At 40.0% G+C, this 25,735-nt stretch overlaps 1 protein-coding gene across 1 annotated transcript in view; it reads left to right on the top strand.

The window, feature by feature from the left end:
* Window positions 1–25,735, top strand: part of whrna (whirlin a) — a 235,932-nt gene that overhangs the window by 86,675 nt on the left and 123,522 nt on the right. The window contains exon 2 of the mRNA XM_050052902.1: window positions 20,661–20,879. Coding sequence (XP_049908859.1) covers window positions 20,661–20,879 — 219 coding nt within the window. The remainder of the gene's footprint in view (window positions 1–20,660; window positions 20,880–25,735) is intronic.

Below are 25,735 nucleotides of genomic sequence, written 5' to 3'. Positions count from 1 at the left end.
AAAGCATAATTATAAGGCTACGAAAACCAAACGAATTTTATTTTAGCGATTATACACTTATATAAACATATTAATGGGTAGAATATTCAGATTCAGATTCAGATTTGACAATAAACCATGCCAAATATTACACACTGGCCCTTTAATGGACCAAAAACAAAGAGGTAATGATAGAAAGACTCATATTTGTTTGCAAGGTATTCTGTATGCATGTCTAATGGTTTTGTTTTCATATCAGATTTTTAAGACAATCTGAAGCCCTGAACATTAAAATGAGAACATAAGGCACGTATTGTGGCTCCACTATGCTTTGTAAAAGCGTGTATTTGGCCTAATTTACATTTTCACTCTAAGTTAAGCATCCTCACTTCTTTACCCCGCTCTGAATTTACGGTTGTAACCGCTGTAACTCAATTTGTCCTGGCATATCCTTAAGCGAGACTCCTAGCTGAAGCAGTGATAATTACTTAAAACCATCCCATTTGATATCTCAGACACTTTTCCGATGGCTGTAGGCTGAGCTCCCATCAGAACGCAGAAGTACATTAATGCGTTTGCGAGTGGAGGAGCGCTTAAATTGATTCACTGTGAGCAGTGGAAACAGATGCCATTGGCAGCCGCAATCACCTGCAAGCACGAAACCAGCTTTTTTTTAGACTTTAGAACAAGAGATGGTGTATAAGTATAATGGCGAGCTTGATGCAAAGACCATTTAGATATCAAAGCAGAAACATACACACGCACAATAAAAGGGCTCTGCTGGGATTCTGAACATGAGCAGTTTGATTACATTCATTGTGCTCCGGTGGAAAATGAAAACACGTCCTCTGCTGCTTGTCAAAGTTTAGCGCCAATTCATTCTTTCATTCTTCACTTTGTTAATATTGTGACAGACCCATCACAGCTGATTGCACATGCTTTACCAAACATGAATGATGAATGCAGCAGGTCCCAGGGAACTTTCTTTATATTCAGATGCAAAGAAGCATGGGGGAATGTGCCTAACTTAAGCTGAGATTAAGCAATGAATTGGCGTTTGCTGCTTTCATTATCTGTCTCTTCTCTTTCTCTTGCTCTCACTCAGTCTGAGTAAATATCAGTGAAAGATGTCGGGCATCTGTGTCCGGGAGGAGGCATCGTAAATAACAGCAGCTGAGAGATATGGCGTTCAATAGAGGAGATATGAGAGGGAGGAGAGGAGCTATAGGAGGCGAGTTTGATTAATGAGCTGGTGCAGAGGAACGAGTGGGGGGTAGATTGATCCATGGCCACAGCAGCCACCCTGACACTCTTTCTCTTTTAAAACAATTTCGAGCACGCCAGTGTCCATGTTGATCACTGTGTAATGAAGACTTATCAGCTATCTGTGTATCCTCTTTTTACACTTCGGTGAAGCAGTTAGTATAAGTAAGTTAGCGTTTCACAACATGGAGGTCCACAAATCTCAGCTGCAGTCTCTTTTGTTTGGAATTTGTTTTTGCTATTAGATACTGTATGTACTGTGCTGTATGTTAGACCCACCTAACAGATATAAATACATTACAAAAACCCTTTTTGACTTCTCCAGGAATCAAGAGTACCTCAAATGGCATACAATATCTCAAAGACCCAACAATTATAGTAATGAACTTTATTTATATAGCACCATTCATACAAGAAATGCAGCACAGAGTGCTTTACAATAAGGGCATTATGAGCACTGAGTGCTTCACATGGAAATAGATGTCATTAACAATCAGAGCCTATAATTCTCAACGGGCACAGACTCACCAACAGACATTGATTAACCGAATGTCTTCTCTAGACTTTAACCTTACTGCAGGTATTGTCTGTGCCGAGTACAACCCAGGCTGCCCCGGGATCTACTACCACCCAGCTGTGGCACAGTAGTTTAAAAAGAACTCACCATAGTCTCGTCTCGGTCATGGCACTGTGGATCAAAACAAAATTGCACTAGTTCCCAACCGAGCCAGAATCAATCAGCAGAGCGCATATCTCTGCTAGGTGGCTGTGTTCTGGCCACAATGCTCCTCTCCTGCTGACAGATACTGTATCTGAAATATAGATTTGATGTCATTATGAGGAAGACTGTATTTTTTATACCTAAAACAGACATGAATCTTTGTTCCATGTTGTTCAGAACTAGACTTTTCACTGTATTAACTTTGTCTATAGGCCACAACACAACAAAGTACGAAAAACGACAGTATAAACAAGTAAAACAGACTAAAAAAGAGGGGTTTAGCGATGCAGCCTACTTACTAACTTATGGTAGAAGCACAAATATCAACAAAATCTACAAGTCTACAAAGTTAGACATGCAAAACCGTTCTGCTTCTGAAAGGCTATCTGAAATGGTACAATGACACATTTGGCCTCAGGGCTTTCTGCCAGAAAGCCCCTGATGTGATGGTGTCAATATCTGAGGGCTGCCGTAGAATGGCAACAGGATGTCAGCCGACCAACACTCGCTACCCTGGTTGCGGCAATTTGCGATGCTGGCCAGCTAGGAATGAACTAGCAGCCAGTACAGTACAGCCCTCTCTCATCTAGCTAACATTTAGCCGTGTTACTTACTGATCCATTAGAAAGAAAGCTAGCTGGACACCGGTGTTGAAGCCTCTTCAGTCACGGAGCTCCCTCCATCTCTTGAACGCCTGACTGAGGCTTACTCTTGTTTTTCCTCTTCTTTTATCACTCTCCTTTTTGCTCTTCTTTGCCTCCTCAGACAGAGAAACTCGTTTTCTTTCGCTAGGCCGTTTTTCACTTGTCTCCAAACTTTGTCCGTCTGCCATTGTGCTCCTGACTCAACTATCTCATGCCCAACTCCTCATAAGGACCAGCTCCAGTCCGTGATTGGCTGACCGACCAGTTTCGCAATACATGACGCGTTTCCTGCCGTAAAGCAGTTTTTTTTCCACGAAATTTATCCCAAGTGGCAGAAGCTTATTGCAAAGATTGCAAAGCCACTAAGTAACCTATGTAAACGCTGATAGTCTGATTTTACTGTGGCCACTACCCTGTGCAACCCACATCATTTTCATAATGTTATATATAGGAAAAAATGCTATCTGTTGCCTCTTTAAGCTCAAACCATGATCTTGTTACTAAATCCAACTGAGGAAAGGTTTTCTGGGCCAAAGCCATGGCAGTGACACTAGCAAAAATGGGGCTGATCATATCATATTGGGTATGGAATTAATGCGCAGATGCTCCCCTTCAAAATGAGACCAAACTTGAATTTTTTTTAGCCACAGTAAAGGCCAAATTGTGGCCTTGAACAGATTGGGGAAGGCTTGTTGTTGTTGTCGTCAGCCAAGCCGATTTCTGGAAAAAAAAACTTGCAGCCCCTACCAGCTAGTTAAGAGAAGTGAGGAGTCAGCTGTCAATGACATTATAAAACAGGTTTTGTCTTCAAAACTTGTGAATGACCGCAACCGTAAGTGATTCTTAAGCATAGTCATACAACTAAAGGTATTATCTTCTCCAAACAAAAAAACAACAAAAAAACAAGAGAAAGAAATTAGTTCAGAGAAAGCATCCTCCCCTCTGATGGCTTGGTGTGCAGTAGGATATGTGGGTGGGAAAAAGCAATCACAAAAGTTTAGTAGAACATTTTTAACACTGCGAAAAACAATAATCAGCAGCAGGATTTACTTTCAAGATCCAAGCGAAAGCTCCAATAAACAGGTATAAATAACTGAAATAAAAAAGTTTCTTGCCTTTCTGATATCTTGCCTTTTATTTTTGCTTTCTACCTTTTAAACCACTCGAGTCCAACATCAGTACAAACAGAGTCACATGACAGTAAATCATAAAGAACATTAGGATAACCCTGATGAATGTGGCATACAAAATTAAATCATTATCAGTTTAATCTTCATGTTTCTTTAGTTCAGTAAGGAGAGATCAGTAAGAAGTGTATAGCAGTATTTGCTGAGATTAGCAGCTGTGACAGACTTCGGAGGTTACTCTTGATGTAAACATCTTCATCAGGACAGAATCCCCGGAGTCCTGACGCTGGTGGTGTTGCAGTAAAGCCAGCAGGTGGGTGATGGACACTGTCAGTTGAATTTCCCTGGACATTCAGGAGGTCAGTGTCGCGATGGAGAGGTGGTGAATGGAATGAAAGCACATCAATGATATTTAAAGAATGGCATCCAGTGGTGGAAACCACCAGAATAGAATGTAGGGACTTTGACAGCATGGAAAAGCGGAAGTAAACGACAGGATCAGAATGGGAGGAAATAGCTGGGATTCATACATAGAGAAGACGAGATGAGATCTTCAGCAAAGTGTCATGTGTGATGGGAACGCGGAAACAAATGTACATTTCTGATTTCGTTTTTAAGGCTTGGTTGGCAGTAACAGAGAAGTAGAAGTAACGTTTAAGTATTATATGTTTATTAATTCCTTAGTTTGTTTAGTTACAAAATACCCATCACAATTTCTTTAGAGCCCAAGGTGACATCTTTAAGTTGCTTTTGTCTGACCCACAGTTGTAAGCCCCAAGATATTAAGTTACTGTAAGGATTAACAGACTATCAGAATTGATAAATGATAATGTTGGTCAACTAAACTCATTATTTTCCCCAGTAACATTACAGTACCAATAACCAACCCAATCACCGGAAAAATCATGGCATTGTACGCTTCTGCAAAACACAGACATGTTACATTTGTATGTTATTATGTCGCAAATATGTTGAAACTTTGTTTCCTCATGTTTCAGCAACACTGCAAGTTACTCTCAAAACTTCATTTAATACATATTACCAGAAACCTTCATTTGAAAGTAATAACTTTCCAATATTACTCTCTGTGTAGAGTAATATTGGAATGTTATTACACTACTTTTGCTTGTTTCACAGCAGGTAATCAGTGCACAGAAGCTGCAGTTTATTAAAGTTCATTTCAAATCCAGTGCTGCAGGTCTGACCCAGACAGTCATGCATACCCATACAGTGGTTACCACTTTGTATTAAAATTCCCTGCTTACATTAATAATAGTGTGATAATACAGCTATATTATCTAGACCTTTTTAAATAAATGAATAGCCTTGGACAGGGATGAGCAGGCAGAGAGTCAGCGTCTGTTAAATATGAGATATGGATAATGATTTGTGGGTTTATGATGAGAAACACAAAAAGCAAATGTTGAGGTTAGCACAACAAATGTAATGGCGTGCGATTAAGTAGCTATGACGAGCGCAAATTAATACACAGGAGCTCCAAGACCCACCTGTCAGTTCCTGGTGTGCTGGTCAGCTACAGCAACACCGGATAGTGAGAGTTACGCATAAGAACAGGACAGTGTGCCGATGTTGCTCTGCAGCTGTAGGGCATGTGAGTGGAAACATATCCAATATATACTACCATCACACAGATGTGCCGATTACTGGGATGAGGACGAAACAAATAACAGCGCTTTATCCCTGCTGCTTTCAGGCAGCCTTAGAAGCAAAAACAGAACAGGATACGTTGTAGATGGTCCAGATATGTTAATGGAAACACACTGAACGTGATAATGCACAATGCTGTATGACTCAGATGTGCTGATCACCACTTGCACCCTTTTAGTAGCGTATAATGACATGACAGCCCACAGCAACCTTCAGGAGTATTTTTTCTAGTGGGGCACTGCAGAAGTGGAGCGGTGTGGATCAGTGTGGTTGAATGAAATATGGAAACTGAACAGTTTATTTTGGGTGGTAACGGGTTACATGATTGTAAATGTAATAATATTACTCGAAATCCAGTTGGCAATGCCTTATATTACTTTGTTACTGTTAAAACATAATATATTACTGTCACGCGTTAACCCCAACACCGGTATGGTTTGGAAAGATCACATTTTGTTTTAAAACACCAATCAAGTGGCACAGCAACGACTCTAAATAGTAAGGAACACCCATGTTTGGTAGCACAAGCGCTAACACTAACCAGTGTTGTTTGTCTGTCTCCAACTGTGGTCCCCAGCTTGGTAGTCGTCTTCCTTAGATGTCACATAGACTCGTTCTTTATTGAATTTGGCATTCATCAGTGTGTTTACATCTGCCCGGTATTTGCAGGCTAGAAGAGCAACAGTTATCTGTCTGATAAAAATGTGTTGAAAGGTCTTTTTCGAAGCCTTCCACATAAGATTTAGCTTTGTTGCCGCCTCACCAGTGATAACGGCTATACATTCTTCTGTATCCGCCTCGTCATTTTTTAGAAAGCCAGCATTAATCTACCTTTGTTCACCTTAAAATGATAAATGACAGCGGTATAGCGGCACTGAGGCCTTATATGCATTATAATATGGAGTGACTTCCTAAAGTTTGATGGAAGGATGAGCTCATCAGCAGAAAATAGTAAAAAGAAAGATGAGACGGTAAAACTACAAGGTAGTTTCAGTGTTTATACTGATCTGTTAATCACTACATTTTTAATCTCTGCCTGCACGTATACCGTCAGCCTCATTGTCTCATTTGTATTTTGCATCCGTCCTGCATTGGTGTGTGTGTGTGCATGTGTGTGTGCAGGTGGTCTAGACCATTTATTCAAATTAAAGAGAGGAACAGAGAGTGAGAGATGGATTGGGGAATGGGAGGATTAGCGGAGATGGCTTGGGCAGAGCATTGTGGATGTTTTCCTCCAGCTAATCCCTGTGATTGATGACTTGGTTCCATTAAGTCTCTGTGTTGGCGGCCTTGTCAATTACTCATTAATCCTTCTAAGTGTTTACTTCATTTGGGGCCTAAACTGCTTCTCTATGTCCAACAAATGTGCATGTGCAGTCTCACACACGTGGCAAGACAGTGCACGCAAAGACACATGGGTATATGTCAGTCAGTATTGGGAAAGTTGTTCCTGTTTCTGTAGCCGTTGGATTTTAAATGAAACTTCTTGTATTTGCTAACCTGAGTGGTATATTTTTGGCCGTAATGACTTTTGGTCAGTCACTCAATGACATTGATTGGGGCAGTAGCCCAAGCCTCTCAGAGCTTTCAGAAACATTTAACAGAAATAATCAAAAAGGTGTTACTGAGTGTGACTGAAAGTAAACAGAGGAAGTGGTCCCTGGAGTGCATTGTAGCTGTCAGAGCAAGTTGCACAGCAGAGCAGATCCACCTGCTTACCTGCATCATTCATGTACACAGTTTGTTTATTTACATGTGAGGCTGACTTTCACTTTATCTTGTTTATGAGAGGAGTGGCAGCAAACAATAGAAGATAGCCCACGTCTGCTAGTTTTTAAGTTGCAAAATGACAAGGTGCACATCGTTTTTATTGACTGCCACTATACAGTATAATGAAGGAAGACTCAAGGTGAGGCCAGTTGCTCTGAAACAGCTCAGCAGTACAATTTTGAATGCTGACATGTAGTTATAATGGACACAAGTAAGAGAGTAGGATGAGGGTGTCATGTATGATGATGATGATAAGGGATGCACCAATTGTGGATTCCTGAAACAGCTTTTTTTGTTGTGTATTTTGTTTTTGCTATTATTTAGTCCCATTTTTGTGCCTGGAAAACAAAGAAATCTTCATTTACATAAAGTCATTATGTTTTTCATTACACCTCCCTTGAATAGACAATATTTTATCTCACATTTATGAAACAACCTTTAATATAACATTTTTTCATATTAAAACATTTTTAATTAACTTCTTCAAATGCTTTTTTACTTTATATGTGTCACTCTAATTTCCGTCAAACAACTGCATGTGTTTAGGGTTCTCCACAAAAACTACATTTTACAAGATTACATATGAACACATCATGAGAACTTTCTAGTTTACCTTTGCCCAGTACTCTTATTTATCAAAGAGAGCTTGAACGCATCATAATGTAACTCAATGCAACGTCCATCTGCAGTTAGTTCCAGCCACCAGCTGCTAACAGCTAATGCTAACTAGCTCTCTCCCTGCCAATGTCAACACAGATTTATCGTTCACAATGTAGCAGTACCAGAGAAACAATAGGATGTGTTCCCTGATGCGTCAATAGTGAGTTTTACTGTCCTTTTGTCCTGAAGGCGTCCCGGGGAAGATCTTTTTTCGTCCCAGATACATTTCTGTTGTCCCCGGGACGACATGATGCTGTTAATTTCGAGCCCTGCTTTTTGGTCTGCACAAAATTGATGTGACACAACAGAAAAATATCGACCAGCGATCAGTGTGACGTCTTATTGGCTGATAGGCAGGTAGCAGTCAACAAGATGAATATTGGCTGATACCGATGTTCAGCCAATAAACGTTTAGCCCCGATGATGATGATAATGCTTCATTGTCAGATTAAGTCTGAAATTCTTCTAGCCTTTTATTAGCTCTATTTCAAACATCAGAGGAACAGTCATTTAAGGCAGGATACATACATTTAACAACATTCAAGACACTTCAACGTGCATTTTATCTGGGATACACTCCATATCTAGTTTTAGATTTCACTGGTGTACAAAAGAATGTTTCCCTCTAACGTGATTGAAATGTGAAACGCTTGATGGCAACAATTCATATTCACTGTTCAGGACATGATTTGGGTCAGAGACAAAGCTGTTGGCCAGTCTTAGTATGTAACTATGGTAGGCTGATTCATAGAGTTTCTCCAGGGTTTTACCTACAATCTTTGAGCAGATTTTCATTTGGTGGAGCAGTTTTGGCTTTAAAGTGGTGGGCAAACCTTTGTACCGTGTCGTATTATTACTGTAGAATGCTCATAATGACAAAAGTAAAAAACAAAATTGTTTCTACGTGCCCGAACAGACCAAAGACGGCGGAGAAAAGAAATTCTTTGTTTTGTCCTTTGCAGACAGATTCAATGCAGACTTTCAAAGATAACAAAAGTCTGTCATTACTGTCATGTATTTGTAGGAAAATACCTGCTTGATTTTTTTCATTATGGATAACAATAGGAACGTTATAAGAATCAGATGATGAAATGCAGTTCCTTCCGTTTCCTTTGTGTTAATCTCAAGAGCATTATCACTCCACTCACCCATTTTGTTTATGCTGTGTTGCAGCCTGAGTCACTTAACAGAGAAATTAAAGCTGTATCATGTGAATACTCTAGAATGTATTGATTTGGTGTATCTGTACAACAAGCATCGGCATTGGAAGTGAAAAGCATGGCTGAGCTCACACGACCCTGCGGGGCCCAGACATTAGGTTGTAATGAGAGTTGTGTTCACCTTTACAAGCTGGACCCTGCTAGTGAGGAAAGAGGCTTATCGATCAATCAGATACTTTGATTTAGTTACTGCTGGATCATTTCTGACCTGGGGTTCCCATGGTCATTAAAAGCCGTGAGAAGTCATGGATTTTTACAATCTTATTTTCCAGGCCTGGAAAAGTCTTTCAGTAAAATCCTTGAGAGTTTTGGAAAAGTCATGAAATTGTAACCCAGTAATCTTGCATAAAATGTCCTGCCATTGAAGGTAACATAACGGCAAACTAATTTTCTGTAGCTGTGGATGTAATGTAGCTCTAATATGCGCTGATGTGTGACGTTTTCTTAAAGGGATAGTGCACCCAAAAATGAAAATTCAGTCATTATCTACTCACCCATATGCCGATGGAGGCTCAGGTGAAGTTTTAGAGTCCTCACAACACTTGCGGAGATCCAAGGGGAGAGGGAGTAGCAACACAACTCCACCTAATGGAGGCTTACGGCGCCCCAGATTCAAACGTCCAAAAACGCATAATTGAAACCACAAAATATCTCCATACTGCTCGTCCGTAGTGATCCAAGTGTCCTGAATTTAAATAGAATTTGAATCTGATATGTTTAGGAAAAAAATAAAAATAATAAAGAGTGATTTAACATGTAGGGTCATGTATGCTAAAGTTTCCATACCTTTGCCCCACTAAACTGACATGGGCAGCCTAGAGTGTCAATTGGAGTGCCAATACACTCTTTGATCTCGTTTCAGTTGCTCTGAAAGTTGTGCATGGTAGATCAATGGTAGATCTGAACAAAATTATCGAAGGGCCAACTGAACTATAAGCTGTCAATAACCCACTCTTGGGACTCCACTGCTTTGTGTCTGTGGACCGACTATGATAATAGAATTCACTTTTTGAGTAAAATAAACTATACAGTTCTGTTCGTGTTAGACATTGTCTATAATCATGGAAATTTTAATTTGGGTCCTTAAAAAGTCATGAAAAGGTTTTGAAATTTTGTCCTTGAAAATTATGGAAACGCTAATGACACCAAAATATCTGCTTGTTTTGTGCCAAATGCCGACAGAAAATCCAGGAAGAAGGCTCTTGCATAGGTGTTGGGTTGATCTAGATGTGCTGATGATGTAACTGATATAAATCAAGCTTGTGTTTTGTTGTACAGGCAAAATATTGGAGCAGAATTCTTTCTAGAGATTTGATAATCACTGAAGTAAGGGCTATTAGTCTGAAAACGGTATGTTCTTTTGAACATGCACTTTTGGGCAGTCATTGAACATGCAACGTTTTCCATAGCAGAGGAACAGTATGTTTATCCACAGAGGCCTTAGAGATTAGTTGCCACACTGGCAGCTCAGTTGCAAAGTTCTTCAAAAGAAAAATGCTGCACTCATACAGCCCAGCAGCTTTCTTGGTGTGACATCTTCGACAGTGAAAAGAAGCCAACCACAAATAACTCTGTTAAAGATGGTGCTCAGGTCATTGGCTAAACAAAATTAATTGTCCATCATGAGAGGTTTAGATACTGTAATTTAATTTTAATTTGAGGGTGTTCACATCGACATCAGATGAACAGTGTGGGAATTAAATATATTTCATAACACTGTAATCTGGAGAGCAAAGAGTGGATGTTCTGGCATGCCTGTCCTGCAGCTACCATTATTAAGAAGAAGAAGAAGAAGAAGAAGAAGAAGAAGAAGAAGAAGAAGAAATACTTATGTTAACATCCCCAGCTGAAATGTCAGCAGTATGAATTGCAAATCTAATCTTAATATTTATTTCAGTCTTTGAGTTCAGTAGAATGCATAAAACAATACTAAAACTAAAAACCCTATAGCTAAAGTTGTATTCCCTGTCCAATGTGCTGCAGCCCAAACAATAAAAACATATTGTTGTAATGTATTCTGACTGCTCTGTGCACACTGTGAAACTGGCACATTGTGGGTCTACTTGTCAGATTGACACATGCAAACTGAACCAATGTGAGAACGAGAGCATGTGATTCCTGCGTTTATTCTTTGCTCTCGCTCAGTGTCAGGGAAGCACTTCATCGACAGTCTCACAGGCTCGCTCGCTGCTGGTTACACGCTTCGCCTTTCTCCCAAAGGCACAAACACATTCAGCTGATAGATGGATCGGACTTTGAAAATTGTGCCAACGCTGCACAGCATCAATGGCTATGATCCATTCACACCGCTGACAGTCCTCCCAGCCGTACTCGGATTTCCAACAAGCCATCAAACAAACACATTCGAGTTTTGTTACAGCTTGCTTGTTCTCTAGAGCCCACCAAGCCTGTTGTCACTGCTGGCTGTTGTAATTGGACAAACACATGGTAGAACCACAGTGCAGCAGTGCCAACAAAGCGTAATGAGTCCTTTTAATCTCCTGACCCTTTTTAAAGGGTAACTTTGGTATTTTTCAAACTAGACTCTATTTTCCCATGTTTTTGTGTCCAAGTGACTAATGGGAACAACAGTTTTTGAAATGGGTCCAGTATTGAGTGGGGGAGCTGCAGCCAACAGTGATGAAACAGCCTGCAATGTAACCATTAAGGGCATCTGTGCACCATCAATTTACATCCACTGACAGTGCGTGTTTTTGCCAGTGACAGGCTCAGAACCTTTTAAGTGTCTGACAACATTATAGAAAGGATCCCAACAGAGATAGAACTTTTGGTAAAGAGTAAGATGCTTTTGTGTAACCAGAAACAGACCAGACTCCATTTTAATGTGCAGTAATTTAGCGTGTGTAGGGCCAGCATACTTTTATATTTAGCTTAGCAAATTAAGGGTTTATTCCCACTAAATTTGGTTACCAAGAACCAAGTAGGTTCTTGGTTTGTGGTCAAGTTCCATTTTATTGCTGTTGACTTTGAATGAAATGTGTTTCACAATGATAAAATTACTGTTTTTAAAATTGCTGTTTATTTAAATGGAGTCTGGTTGGTTTGGCAATACCAATTTAACGGCTGTTTCTAGTTAAATAAAAAGGCCCTTTCTCTTTAACACAAATAGTCATCTCTGCAGGGTCCTTTCCAAAATGTTGTCAGACACTTAGAATAACTATCTGAGCCTGTTGGTGGCAAGCATTTTAGGGGAGGAAAACTGACGGTGTGCAGTTGCCCATTAATGTTTCATTGCAGCCTGTTTTGCTGCTGCTGGCTGTGTGTGATTGGAATTAGGACAATCTTGATTTTTTTTTTTTTTTTTTCAGTGTTACTTTAAAGCGTTTGATATGAGACCTAAAATAATGCATTAGAGGAATTATTTTTCCAGTCATGTGATATGAGAAATAGATATTCTTTAAGAGAATATGTGATGCGGTAAAACTTTGCATATTTTAAATAAAGAATTTAGATAAGAGGTTGTGCTTGTAGTGACGTGGCAGTGTATTCATGACACTAGACCTTTTTTTTTTTTTTTTTTTTACAAATACCAGTGGTGTGTGTGTGTGTGTATGTGTGTGTGTTCATTCGTTCGTGCAAAACAGATCCCCCATGGTTGACAGATCCCTTCTGACAGCAGCAAATAAACATGGTGAAAGGCAATTTGCCTGGCTGTTTTTTTGGTTTCCTGTACTTTGTGTGTCTGTATCACTTTCATGCATTTGATCTGTACGCTGGCAGGTTGGTGTGCTTCTTTGTGTGTGACTGTGTACAGAGATGGCACGCTTTGATAAACTTGTGTTCACCTGTGCATTGTGTGTGTTTGCGATACCTTATCAAGCGTGTGCAATTAGTGGGAACAATTAGTACTGAGTGGTTTCAGCTCTGCAGCCAAATCACTTGCCAGCACTGAAGAAGAAATGCTTTTAACAGACGTCTGGGGGACCGTCTTTTACTCTCGTAAATCCACCTGTCCAAACCAAAACCTCATCTGAACTCCCGGGAAAGAAGAGACTTTGTGTTCATGTATTGGACATCAGGTAGAGCAGTGGGGGTTTAACTCCATTTGGGGCCCAGCGTTGCCAACTTTGCAATTTTTTCTCTATGTTTGATGACTCATTAAGTGAGTGTATCTTAAAAAAAACAGCCCCAGCAACGATTATCAGTTGTATTTAATGACAGAGTTAGAGATTTATTTATTTTTTGGCATATATTGATTACTTTCCCTTGAATAAAGTCTCAAATACTCCTGAGTGAATCTGCAGCCAGTGAATCTAAAGTTTGCTTGTTGTGGAAAAATGGGCATTTTCTTTTATTATCGACTGGTTTGAATTCATGTACAGACACACATACACATCCAAAGACAATTTTTCAGAAACTCCCCTTCTAACCATGGGTGGACTAGGAATAAAAGGGCCCCAGGACACAGATGTGCAACAGGCCCCACCACCTCTTCTACATAGGAGCGAGACACAATGCAAGCACTGGAGACATAACATAAAGAACATAGCGGAGCACGCCGCATCCCCCTGATTTTTCTATTCCCATACAGGCAGGAGACTAGAAGGTGCTTTGAAATTAATGAATTAATGCAGTTAACTTTATAGAACAAAAAGGCTGTGGACCATTTACTATTCAGTAGTGTGATGGAAATACACTTGCAAGAAAATAGTGAGGGACTTAAGCGATGGATCCGTTTGTTGCTCTTAAACGCCACCACTCAAGACAAGCCTTCATCAGTATAAGACACGCCTTCAAGCAGGTAGCCCTGTTGTTATGGCAAAGTCCTGCCGCTCTTGGCTGACGTGCCAAGTCAAACCAAACCAAGCCAAGCCAGCATGAGTGTAGAGAAAGGGTAACAGTGTGCATCTTGCCAGGTATGTTGATTAGCAACATTTCCGCATTATGCTAATGGAAAGATTTACATCACTTTGCAATATGTTCCCCTCAAAAACAAGCTTGCTGTTTCAAATACGTTGTGCCTAAAATTAATTCTTAAGCAACAGGGCTGTATTCTTCTTTTAATATAGACTCTTTATATAATCAGGGGTTATGGTTGAATCCCTCACGTCTCATAAGTTATTCCCGTACTCTATAATTTTCCTTGACAGCAGCTCCTACAACATATGGCCATGCATTTCTAGAGGATAAAGCCAGATGGATTCTACAGACGCGCTTTGTGCAGTCAGCTTTTGTGTATAAAATGGATTTGCTGGACCCTCGTGACAGCGTATTGTTTTCTTCCGCAGCATCATCTGTAAGCAGTTTACCTGCCCTTGCCATTTCCCATTATGCTATGGTATATATTCCATTATTTCTCCAACAGTGTTTGTTCTATTTGAAAGCAGGGCCGAGCTTCATCGGCCGAGTGTCACAATCAGCACTTTCCTCCAGGGACAATGCATTAGGACCACTGCACTACTGCTGCTTAGTTGATTACCACAGTTTCTTATTCACAGGGTGAAGCAGCCTGTTTCACACCGCCCTCCCCTCGCTGCCTCCATTACCTTCCATCTTTCTTTTTCTCCTTGTGTGTCATGTTGCCCTAACTCCCTGCACTCCTGCTTCTCATTGCATCAAAGCACCGCTCATTTTACCTTCTTCCTCCATTTCCCCTAAATGCGGTTACATTTCTCAGACCAGCATGCACCATGATAGGGTCTGTTCCAAACTATAAATCAAATCAATGCTATGTAGCTGGTTGGCAAAGTGTTTAAGAGAGAAGCCAATGTGCTTGGCACAAACAACCACCTAATAAAAAAAAAAAACCCAGCATGTTCAGTTAAAATCCTGTTTGAAGATTGCAGCACATTTTTTTTAAGGTTCTGCAGTGATATCTCATCATCCCATAGAAAATTCTGTCTTCCGCTAAAAAAACCTCGACTCAACAAAATTATAGCCATGTCCCAGTACCATATTAGTAGACTATGGTATGTATCACATACTTTACAGTATATAGTTAACAATGGTGACTGCGTAATAAAACAGAATGCAATGATTTGTAAATCTTTTTTAACTTATATTCAATAGAATACAATACAAAGGCAAGATATTTAATGTTGAAACTGATAAACTGTTTTTTTGAAATATACCATCAATCTATATTTGTTGCCTGCAACATGTTCCAAGACATTGGGACAAATTATCTCGAAACCACGCTGTTGTTAAGTGCAGAATGTGGCTTGGCATATTTTAAGGTTTTCTTATATTTAGACAGAACAAGATGTAAGGAGATGTGTTTTACCTGCTTGACAGTTTCAACTGAGACTCCAGTCTTCCTCAGAAGCGTCATCCGACGTGCTGCTGACGTGTCATATATCAGCTGGTAGGCCTGACAGACCAATCAGAGTCTGTCAGGCCAACCCCGCCTCCCGCATCTGTGATGGCTGATTTTAGGTCCTGTTCCTGTTCTGAACAGGAACAGGACCTAAAATCAGCCATCACAGATCACTGCAGAAGAAATAACCACATCATGGACTAGGACAGGAGCAAAATAATCACATCAGAGACCAATAAATTCAAACGGTGGATAAAAGAAGCCATTGAGATCAGGAAGCGGGCAAGCGGCACCATCAACCGGGACGAGGGGGCGTACAACCTCTCGCATACCTGGGATTCCCTACTACAGAGAACGAACAACAACGCGGGTATGCTGCTCCAAAATCTGTATGTACCTTTCAGCATTCATGGTGCCTTCACAGATGTGCAAGTAACCCATGATGCCATGGACATTGAACACAATCTCTAGGTCCTTTTCCTCTTTGGCCCAAAGGACATGACATCCATGATTTCCAAAATAATTTTGAAAGTGAACTCATCAGACCACATTACACCTTTTCCCTTGTGCCAGTCCATCTCAGATGAGCTTGGGCCCAAAGAAGCTCAGCACCATTTCTGGATGTTGTTGATATATGGCTTTCACTTTGCATGGTAGAGTATAAATGCAACCAGTGGACTCTAGTGGTGTCTGCGTTGTGTTGATATGAAGAGACCCAGACCGTGGATATCTTTGGAGAAGATCTCCGTTTATTCCTGACAGCAAGTGGCAAAAACAAAATCCTCTGTCAAACACAACCATACGCACTCGAGCCCCTACACAAATTAAGTGACACAGGATTATGCTAGCATAACAAGAACTTACAAACATAGCTTAACAGTGCTAAAACTTGGAAATTACTACAAGAGCAATGTGGCTTACCTCTCTCACAGAGCACAACAGCAAAAGTGGAGAGGCAAGGCGGGAGACAGCCCTTTATAGGCGGGGTACTTACATGCAGAGATTTCTCTGAATGTTTTAATGATAGTGTGGATTGTAGATGATGAAATCCCTAAATTCCTTGCCACTGTGTATTGAGAACCATTTTTGTAAAACTGTTAGGACTGTTTGCCCACGCAGTGTGTCACAGCGATGTGACTCTTGTGTTCGTCTTTCATTTTGAACAACTGAGCCTTTTAGGAAGCCATCTTTTGTTGCCCCAGACCTAACTTTTTTGAAAAGTTGCAGGCATCAGATTCAGTATGAGGGTTTATTTGTAAGAAACAATTAAGTTAAGAAGTTCGAGCAGTAAATATCTTGATTTTGTACTGTATTCAACTGAAAATAGGTGGAAAAGAATTTGTGAATCATCACATTCTGTTTGTATTCAAGTTTCAGACAGTGTCCCAACTTCTTTGCAGTCTGGGTTGTGTTCCTCTGTCTTGTTGTTTTAACTTCTCTCTCTCTCTCTCTCTCTCTCTCTCTCTGAGTAAAAGCTCATAGCAGTGTGCCTGCTCATGTGTTGCTGAACTTATCTGTTGTATACTTTTATCTACAACTCTGCACTGATGCTGCCCATAAAGAGGGCTGGGGGAGGAAGAGGGAGGGAGTGATGACCAGCATTTTGGTCCAGTCAGTGATCTTCAGTGCTGACAGGGTTTTGTTGCCTCAGAGTTGAAGTTATTATCTCTCAGCACAAATCAGGATTGTGAAATTGATTCAGCTGGATCGTTGTGCTCAAGGAGACGGGCCTCCTTCTGCAATCTGCAGCACAAGTAATGATTTCAGTTGTTGCTTGCAGCATATGTTATTAGGCATTTCAACAAGAGCATTTAGTAGTTCTTTGCAAGTATTTTCGGAAGAAGAGAGACGAGGGGAGATTAATGTGAGGGTTAGCGTTATTTGTGGTTGGCTGGTGAAGAAAGTGTAGGACATTGTGCTTGATACAGAGCACAGAGTTACTTTGAGAAGTCTTTTTGTCAACCTCACACACAGAGTCAGCAGATAGGCCTTCTGGTGGTATAATGGTTTGGCCTTATTACATATGAAACATAAAGCAAAAACCCCCATAAAAGTAATAAAACTGACATGAAATGGCATTGCGGCTCTTAACAGGAAGAGGAAGAGAGCCTTTATTATAAATTCAGGTGTGTGAAGCAGAAGTACAAATGGCTGAAGATTGAATCCACAAAAGCACACAGTAAGCATTAATAAAAAAAATGAATTCAAGCAGCAGAATATATTTAATATCAGGAAATAATCCAGATCGTAATGGAGACAAACGGAGGACATTATCATGAAGTAGAAATCACTTTCTTGGTCCAACTATTCCTGTTCAGAATGGGCCGACTTCTTGGTCTGTGGTATTGCTGCCTGCAGCTTTCTCAAGATCTGCTCATACAAGCAACATCACATGCAACACTGCACTTCCTTAAACAACAATCAATACACTGACCTTGACATAGGTGTATCCTTTACAATGCTAGAGTCTACATGTTATTTGGGTGCAAAAGCCCACCAAAAAATGATGTGGCTTCAATGGAGACAAAGCCACTTCTCCTTTCACTACTAATACCAAGCTACCATTTGCCCTTAAAAAACACCCAAGTCACAGCTACTCACGGTCAGAAGCATTGGTGAAATAAACTTAGCTGGTGGTAACATTGTTAGTGTTATAAGTTAGTATGGCAGACTTGCACAGTTTGAGTTCAATGGTGCTGTTCTTGTAGACTATCTGCTCATGCTTGTTGCCCCCAGATGTGAAGAAGAGTTCAGGTTTTTTTTTGTGCACTTGACTTTTATTTTCAAATTCAATTCAATGTATTGATGTATATCAGCAACTGAACAGACATGGGTTATCACATAAGAGATGTAAACTTTGCAGCAACCTATCTTGTTCATATAATGTACAGAGGAAACACAGACACAGGCACCCAATTAACCTCTTCTTATGCACAATCACCCATATAATTAACCAGATACTTTTATGTCCATTGGGGAACTCTGGAGGGTAGACATGGGAAGGTCTTACAGAAAAAGAGATAAGAGACACCTCGATCCGTTGTTGTTCTATCACCACTGTACATAGACTACTACACATCCACAAACACATCTGTATTTATAACTTAAGTTGCATGTGGATAATGTCAACCAGAGTCCTCCTCTCTCCTACAGTCATGGAGAAGCTGTGTCCTTAGCCAGTCTTGGGAACTGTTGTATGACTGGTATCCATTTACTCTTAAATACATCAGTCCTCAGTTGGAGCTTGGCCGTAATGTTTTCCATCAAATATATACTCCTCAATCTTTCCTCTCCATTGTTGGACAGTTGGTGATTTTACATTTCTCTCCATTACAGTGATCATTTAATTTGCAATCAGCAGCAACACCCTCAGCAAATACTGCTGTTTTTTAATGTCTATATCTTCTGAAGTGTCTCCCAGTATAAAGAATGCTGGCTCCAGAGGTAGATCTAACCCCCATGATTTCCTTAATCTCCACCTGGATGTCTTTCCAATAATTCTCCAATTTGGGACAATCCCAAAAAATTTGGGTGTGGTCGCCAATTTTTCCACATTGTCTCATAATAATCAATAATAATTCAGAGGTGATGCTGCATCTTGCTAACATAAGGGGGATGAGACATGGCCAGACCACAGAGCTGATAGTTATGAGCATTTAGTGTTTCCAACAGAATCAGAATCTGTTTGTGATAACTGCTGCTATACAGAGTGCTGTTGTTGTTTTGGAAAGAACACTACAGAGAAATAAAATGTTACGTTGTGCTTGAACTGGTCTGTTTGTTACTGTCTTTGTGCAACAACTCAACTTGCTAGACTTAAAAAAGATAAAACACAATAAGAAACAGATTGGGTCGAGTGAAAAGTAAAAGAAGTGTTTTATTTCTTTGTCAGACACCTATAATAATAAACGGAGTTTATTATTAATGGGTTTAACAGCAGAGTCAAACCATTTTGTGTCGGTGAGAGAATAACGGCTAGGTGTCGGATGTTGACCAGATGCAGCAAAATTTGAAGAGTAGGGATGAAATCATGTTGTGCTGTGTTAGCTCGTGCTAACCTGGCAGGGAAAGCAGGAGGAGAGCATTTCACGGAAAATGTCCCTCAATGATGCATCGAACGGCAGCAACAGCTGATTGGTGGCGATCAATGTCACCATCCCCCCAACTATCACAAATAGATTCTTATTTCTGTGGGAAATGCTGAACGCTCATAATCATGACCTCAGAATCTGTGACAGCAGCAAAACTATCTTTGCAATTTTTATTTGCTCCCGCAATTTAGTTTAAAAAAACAAATCACTTATAATCACTGCAACACACATCGCAATTTTGAGATCAGTTTTGTGGATTCATATGCCTGTGAAATCAGTCATTACAGGATGCAACAATCCAAAAAACAGCCCACAAAATCCTGGAGGGAATGTTTAATTTCACATACATTGATAATGCAAATATGCCCAGTTACATTGCAGCCTGTTTTGCTGCTGCCAGCTGCAGCACTCCTGCTTCATACTGGACCAAACTTTAAAAAAATGTTTTTCTCATTAGTCACATAGACGCAAAAATATTGGAAAACAGATTGAAAAACACAGAAGGTTCCCTGTCTCGCACTTTGACGACGGCAAAATATATAAAACCTTTAATATAGCAACTTTCATTTCGTTCAACAATCATCAGCTGAAAAGTGAAAGCATTCCACTCACACAGTGCTGGAGTAATATCAGCTCTTAAACTGGCAGTGTTTGCGATCATTTTTAGTCTGGAATGAAAGTCGAGGTCCTGTTGGTGTTTGTGGTCCACAAGGATTGTTTGATCATTAAGAGCCTCGACTCAGTTCAGTCTGATTTCTCCAGACCACCGGGCACATGGGAATACATTGATCTGTGGAGGGATTGCACATACAGCAAGCTATCAGAAGGCAATGAGGCACAGCCAGCAGCAATTTTCAGCAGAAACGTGTTAGAAATGTGTTTGTTGTGTGTGTGGGGGGTGTTTGGTCATTTGGGCTTTTCACAGTCAGAGGCATGGAAAAATTGGTTGCTTCTCTGTAATCTTTAATTTTCTCCCAAATTTAGTGATGTGTCCTACTTTATATTCACTGCTACAATCTCACACTGTGTTTGTAAGATGCATGTATTTTTGTGGGTGTATTCTGTGGCCTTATAAAAATCAAACTAGATTGATTGAAGTGTGGGTTTGTGGGTAGTCTTTCCTCTTTGAACCTGCACTCATGTATGTTCTGAGAAATACAAATGTTGTGTTTTCTCTCCTCTCCTCTCCTCTCCTCTCCTCTCCTCTCCTCTCCTCTTCTCTCCTCTCCTCTCCTCTCAGGTGCTGAAGGGCAGTAAAAAGCTCTGCCTCTCTGTGCGTTCAGTCGGGCGGATTCCAGGCGGCTACGTCACCAACCATGTTTATACCTGGGTTGACCCCCAGGGTCGCAGTGTGTCCCCTCCTCCTGACCTGCCTGAGCATCGGAGCGCCACCCTGAGAAGAACTGACAGCCAGCGACGCAGCAACATGCAGCTATTGCAGGAGGGAGACGAGAAGAAGGTGAGGCTTTACATGGAGAAACACTGGAGTACTGGCATAAAGGAGCTCCACTGGCTTCCTTTTCTCAGGGGGAAAGTAAAATATTCATATGCTCAATAACACGTCCCCAGAGCTGTGTATATGATCACTCATAAATTTGAATAATTTATAGGTGGCCATGACATTAATTTCTTCAAAACATTTGTTGTTCCTCACATCCATTATTCACTTTTAACACTTTTCTGTTTGCACAAAAAACACTTAAAAGTCTGAAAGTTAATGCTAAAAATATAAAATCAAATATTAATGATGAATGTAAAAAGGCAAGTAAATTAAGCTGAGCTTAAGAAAGCAACAAAATCTAAAAGTGTTTGATCCATAAATGAGAAATAGTACCAAAAAATATGTTAAGAATCATACCCAACTTCTTCACAACTGCAACAACTTAAAGGCAACAGCATAAGTTTCTTGCTTCTCTAACAGGCGTCATGCTGTGAAGCAACGACCCAGACAAGGATTATAACCTCTCTGTTTACATTCAGCTGAGTTATGCAGTTTTTTTTCACACGCTAATGAAGATCGTTTTGCTGTGCATCTCTGTCTTTGGACTCAGACTTAACTCTATCATACAACTCCTCACACAGATTTATTCCTAACCTCCCAACCAAAATTAGTGACTGAAAATATTTGAGTCAACATTTTCAGAATCAGAGTCATGCTTCGATTATATCTGCAATGCCCAGCTGTAATGGATGTTAAAGAGTCTAAGTAATTCTGAGCAAAGTCAGGAATGCGACGAGGCTGACTTTGGTTTGACAGTCTAGGAGAGTCAAAGTGAATTATAATAGTGAGACTCAGTAATGGACAAAAGATGATGGACACTAAAGAAAAAAATCAAAAAACTTAAAACAATAACAGTAATTGGAACTTCAGTCCCACCAAACTCCACCCTATCACCACCTCCCGACCTGCAGGGAAGGAGCTGTCAGAGCTGTTTTAAAGATTTATTACACTCGAACTTTCAATTTTTCAGCAGCTGAGAGCCACACATTAATCTTAACTGCTTCTGCTCCATTAATGCAGGCTGTAGTTAGTGCCATGCAGGTAACGTTTAGAAAATATTAATCCAGTGTGTAGCAGATAGTTTGGCAGTTTCAGCTTACTTGAAAAAGAAATTAATGTCCATATATTTAGGGACTTTAAGTGATATGACAGCATGTAAATCACTAGTTTCATCATCGTACAGTATTAAATGGATTTTTGGACAGTGCTAAAATATGTGCTTAAATCACAAAATCTGCCGTGGTATGATTTTAATTAGATCCAATTCAGGGGCCTGTGACAGATATGTGGTGATATCACATGCCCATAACACAATAGGTTTGAGAAGAAGCTTCCAACCCTGTCTTTTTTGGCATGCAAAAAAACAACACATGAATAATTGTAATCGGTTCAGTGCAGTACAGTTTACTTTAAATTGACTCCACTAACACACATAAGACATGACCTAACAACAAGAACATTTAACAGAAGCATAAATATTAACAGTATGTGTTAAGCTTCATGGACAAAACATTTTTTTTTGCTAGTCACCATTATCAGCTCAAGCATTTTTACACTGCTTAGATTAGCCTAGCACAGGGATCGACAGCCTTCGACTCTTTAGCCTCTCTCCAGTGTCTCCCTGTGGCTTTGACAAAAAATTACATCCTCCTGAGACCCTGTGTCCTCGTATGAGGACATCACATTTTGAGTTTACTTGACCTTATACTTCATTCTACTTAACTTAGACCTGTTGTCCTCATTTGTGGACACTTTTTATGCCATCTAGTGGCAGTAAGAGCACAATACACTAATCCATGTAAAAACAAGAGGGCAAACCATCTCTGTCAAGTCAGTCTGCAGCCGATCCCAACACAAACATGGACGAGGTCCAAAACCTGATCACATCTGATGATTGAAACTTGTTTATTTATGAAAAATAATGTTTGTATTTTGATATGGCAACAAAATTTGACCAATTTTAGCAACAGTAACAAGCTGAGACACTGTTAATTTTTAGGACGTTGGGACTTCATTATTATTGACAGTGTTTAGTTTTTTATACTTATCGGGTCCTACTGATCCCAGATAGCTAAAAAAAAATGCATTCTAGACAAAGGTATGGGGCTCAGGAAATGAATAACTGTTTTTTTTTTTTTTAACACTTTAATTTTGATTTAATGTTGCAGGCCTAAAGTGATTCTTACTTTCTTCAATTAAAAAAATGGGTAGCCTATACATTGATTAAAAAAAATGTTTTAACATTCATACATCTGGCCTGGTGCCTTTTCCTTAAAAAGGAACATCACCAGCCATGGCTAAGGTAGTCATGAGTCTTCCCTAGCTAGGTTGTGGATTCCAGATCAAAAAAAGGGGAAAGTCTTGGGAGAAAATAGAGAATTCAACAGTGCAGGGACAAATTTGTTTGCTTTTATTGGCAATGCTAGAAAGTTAGAGTACCAGCAGCCACCTTGTGCTAATACATATTAATGAATGCTCATTTCAATCTATTGGTAATTGATAGGCTAAATTCAGCTGAAAAATCTGCATTACCTTTATTATGAGGCTCAAATATGTTTTGCGGCTCCAGATATTTTTTCTTTTTTGACTAAAATTGTCTCTTATGATAGTAAAGGTTGCCGACTCCTGGCCTAGCGGCTAGCAGACTTTTCCTCACTCATAGCTTAACAAATTGCATGTATTATTGATACTTTTTCTGACTCAGTGCTGGTTTAACTCAATGCATCTCTCAACAGAAGAGCAGGGTTGATTGTCAGTCTGCATGCACGATTTTTCAGTCTAACATTGTTAAGAAAAAGCAGCTAATGTTGCCGCGCGAGGGCAACAAGTTAGCGTAGTGAGATGCCCGGCCGGGCAGGTACGTCATGTGCTTTGTCTGTTGAGCCATGTTTTGTCAAAGATCTAAAATATTTCCACACTGCTGATTTATATATATATATTAAATAGTGGTTCCCAGCTGGTCCAGCCACCAGGTCCAGATTTCTCCTTAGTCATTAGTTCAAGGTCCACACAGTTTGATATATTCAGCGTCATACTTGTGTTTGGCCATGTTGTCGAGCTAGTTTCCGTCTCTGTCAAGTAGCTGTCCGTTAGTCACTCACTCTACAGCAGGAAACGGCACTTCAAAAATAAAAGCTCTGTGCTGGAAATTCACTGTACTTAAAAATAATGTGGTTTTTACAAAGTCGATACATTTGCAAATCACTTGCGGTCCATTCAGAATGGACACGTGACCCACCAATTGGGAACCACTGTGTTAAATAATGTTATCGTCATTATCTTTTTCTTGGCTGCTTGCACTTGAAGGTGACACAGACATCTCCTGAGAATTTCAAAATAAAGGTGTATCTTAAAGATGATGGTATGGATCAATGTTTTCACCTTGCACCATTGATCACTGACTTGATACATCGACTCAGATCAATGGATCGTTACACCCCTAATTGCTGGATGCAGTTTGTACAGGCAGTGCTAGTTTCACTCATTAGAATCAGAAGTCATGAGTCTCTCCTGTGATTAAATGTTGTCTGTCCCAACAAAGCCTCAGTGAACGCCTCAGATTCCAGTCCTTACAAAACAGAGACACTGGACCACTGGGACGTCTTTTAGAGAGAAAGAGCATATTGAAGTGATTCCATGATAACAGCTGATGCCAGAGAACACTAAGAGCTCTAAGAGCTGCTATGTGCTGCCAATAAAAGAAGGATGAGTCTTGTAATTAAAACCATGTCCTGCATAAATGTCACAGAGAGCATGAATGCCTCCATATTCCCATTGAGCAAAGGTGGCTGGCTTACGTCCAATAAGCAGACAGTTGTTATTAAAAAGGAAGAGCTGCAGCACCATATGCTTTGAATGAAAGTAAGATTTCTGTGCCAGATGCCAAACCTACACCAGCGGGAAAAGAACAGGGACGAAACTGACATTGTTTAATGGAGATATTTGCATATGTGTCATCTTGTAGTTGCCAAGGTGCTTCTGATTTTTTGCTTTTCAAACTTGGCAAGAGACAGCTACATTAGAACCAATCCAAGTAATCAAGGGCCCCATTGTGATGGAGGGACATTTACAATTTAAAGTTTGGCACAGCGGGAGCTCTTCTAGTGGACAGTATAAACTTTAATGTGGTCTCTTTGCTTTCTAAGTAAACATATTTTGAAAATGCTGAGTTGAGTTCATTTGGTGAAAGATGGAGGAGGCAGTTTTTGAAAATAATGTCTGAGTAAAACAGTTCTTTATTCGTGATGTTGATGCTGGGTAGGCGTGACCACCTGTTAATGTCATGAAGAAGTATCGGTGCAGTGAAGAGAGCATCAAATCTCAAATGTGAGAAAGTGTTAAAATTCCTGAAATTAGTATTTTAAGAGTTGTGGCTCAGGTGGTGGAGGTATCTTAAGTAAACATTTGGAAATCATTAGCGTGCAATGTTGTGTGCCAGGAACAGAGATGGCTCTGACATTAGAAGATTACTGAATTCAGTGAGCTCAAGGGCCAAAGCAAATAGCTGCAGAGTTAAGGGACAGCGTTGATGAGATGACCCAGAGGCACCAAACAAAGAAGAGCAGATTATACCTGATGCAGTCACTGCCAGTGGGTTAGAAAAAAGCAGTTTTATCCGACAAATGAACCCTTCATCGGACCTTAGAGCCTGCGGATCAGAAAGCAAATAGGCCCTTCTAAATCTTTCACAGATCAAGGCGGGGGAGGGCAGCTGGTGGGAGGTTAAAATATATATCTATATATATATATATATATATATATATAGATATATATATATATTTATATATATATATATATATATATACATATATATA

The sequence above is a fragment of the Epinephelus moara genome, chromosome 9 (assembly GCF_006386435.1).
Source record: "Epinephelus moara isolate mb chromosome 9, YSFRI_EMoa_1.0, whole genome shotgun sequence".
Taxonomy (NCBI): domain Eukaryota; kingdom Metazoa; phylum Chordata; class Actinopteri; order Perciformes; family Serranidae; genus Epinephelus; species Epinephelus moara.
The sequence above is the reverse complement of the archived record's forward strand: the minus strand, read 5'-3'. Positions and strand labels throughout refer to the sequence as shown.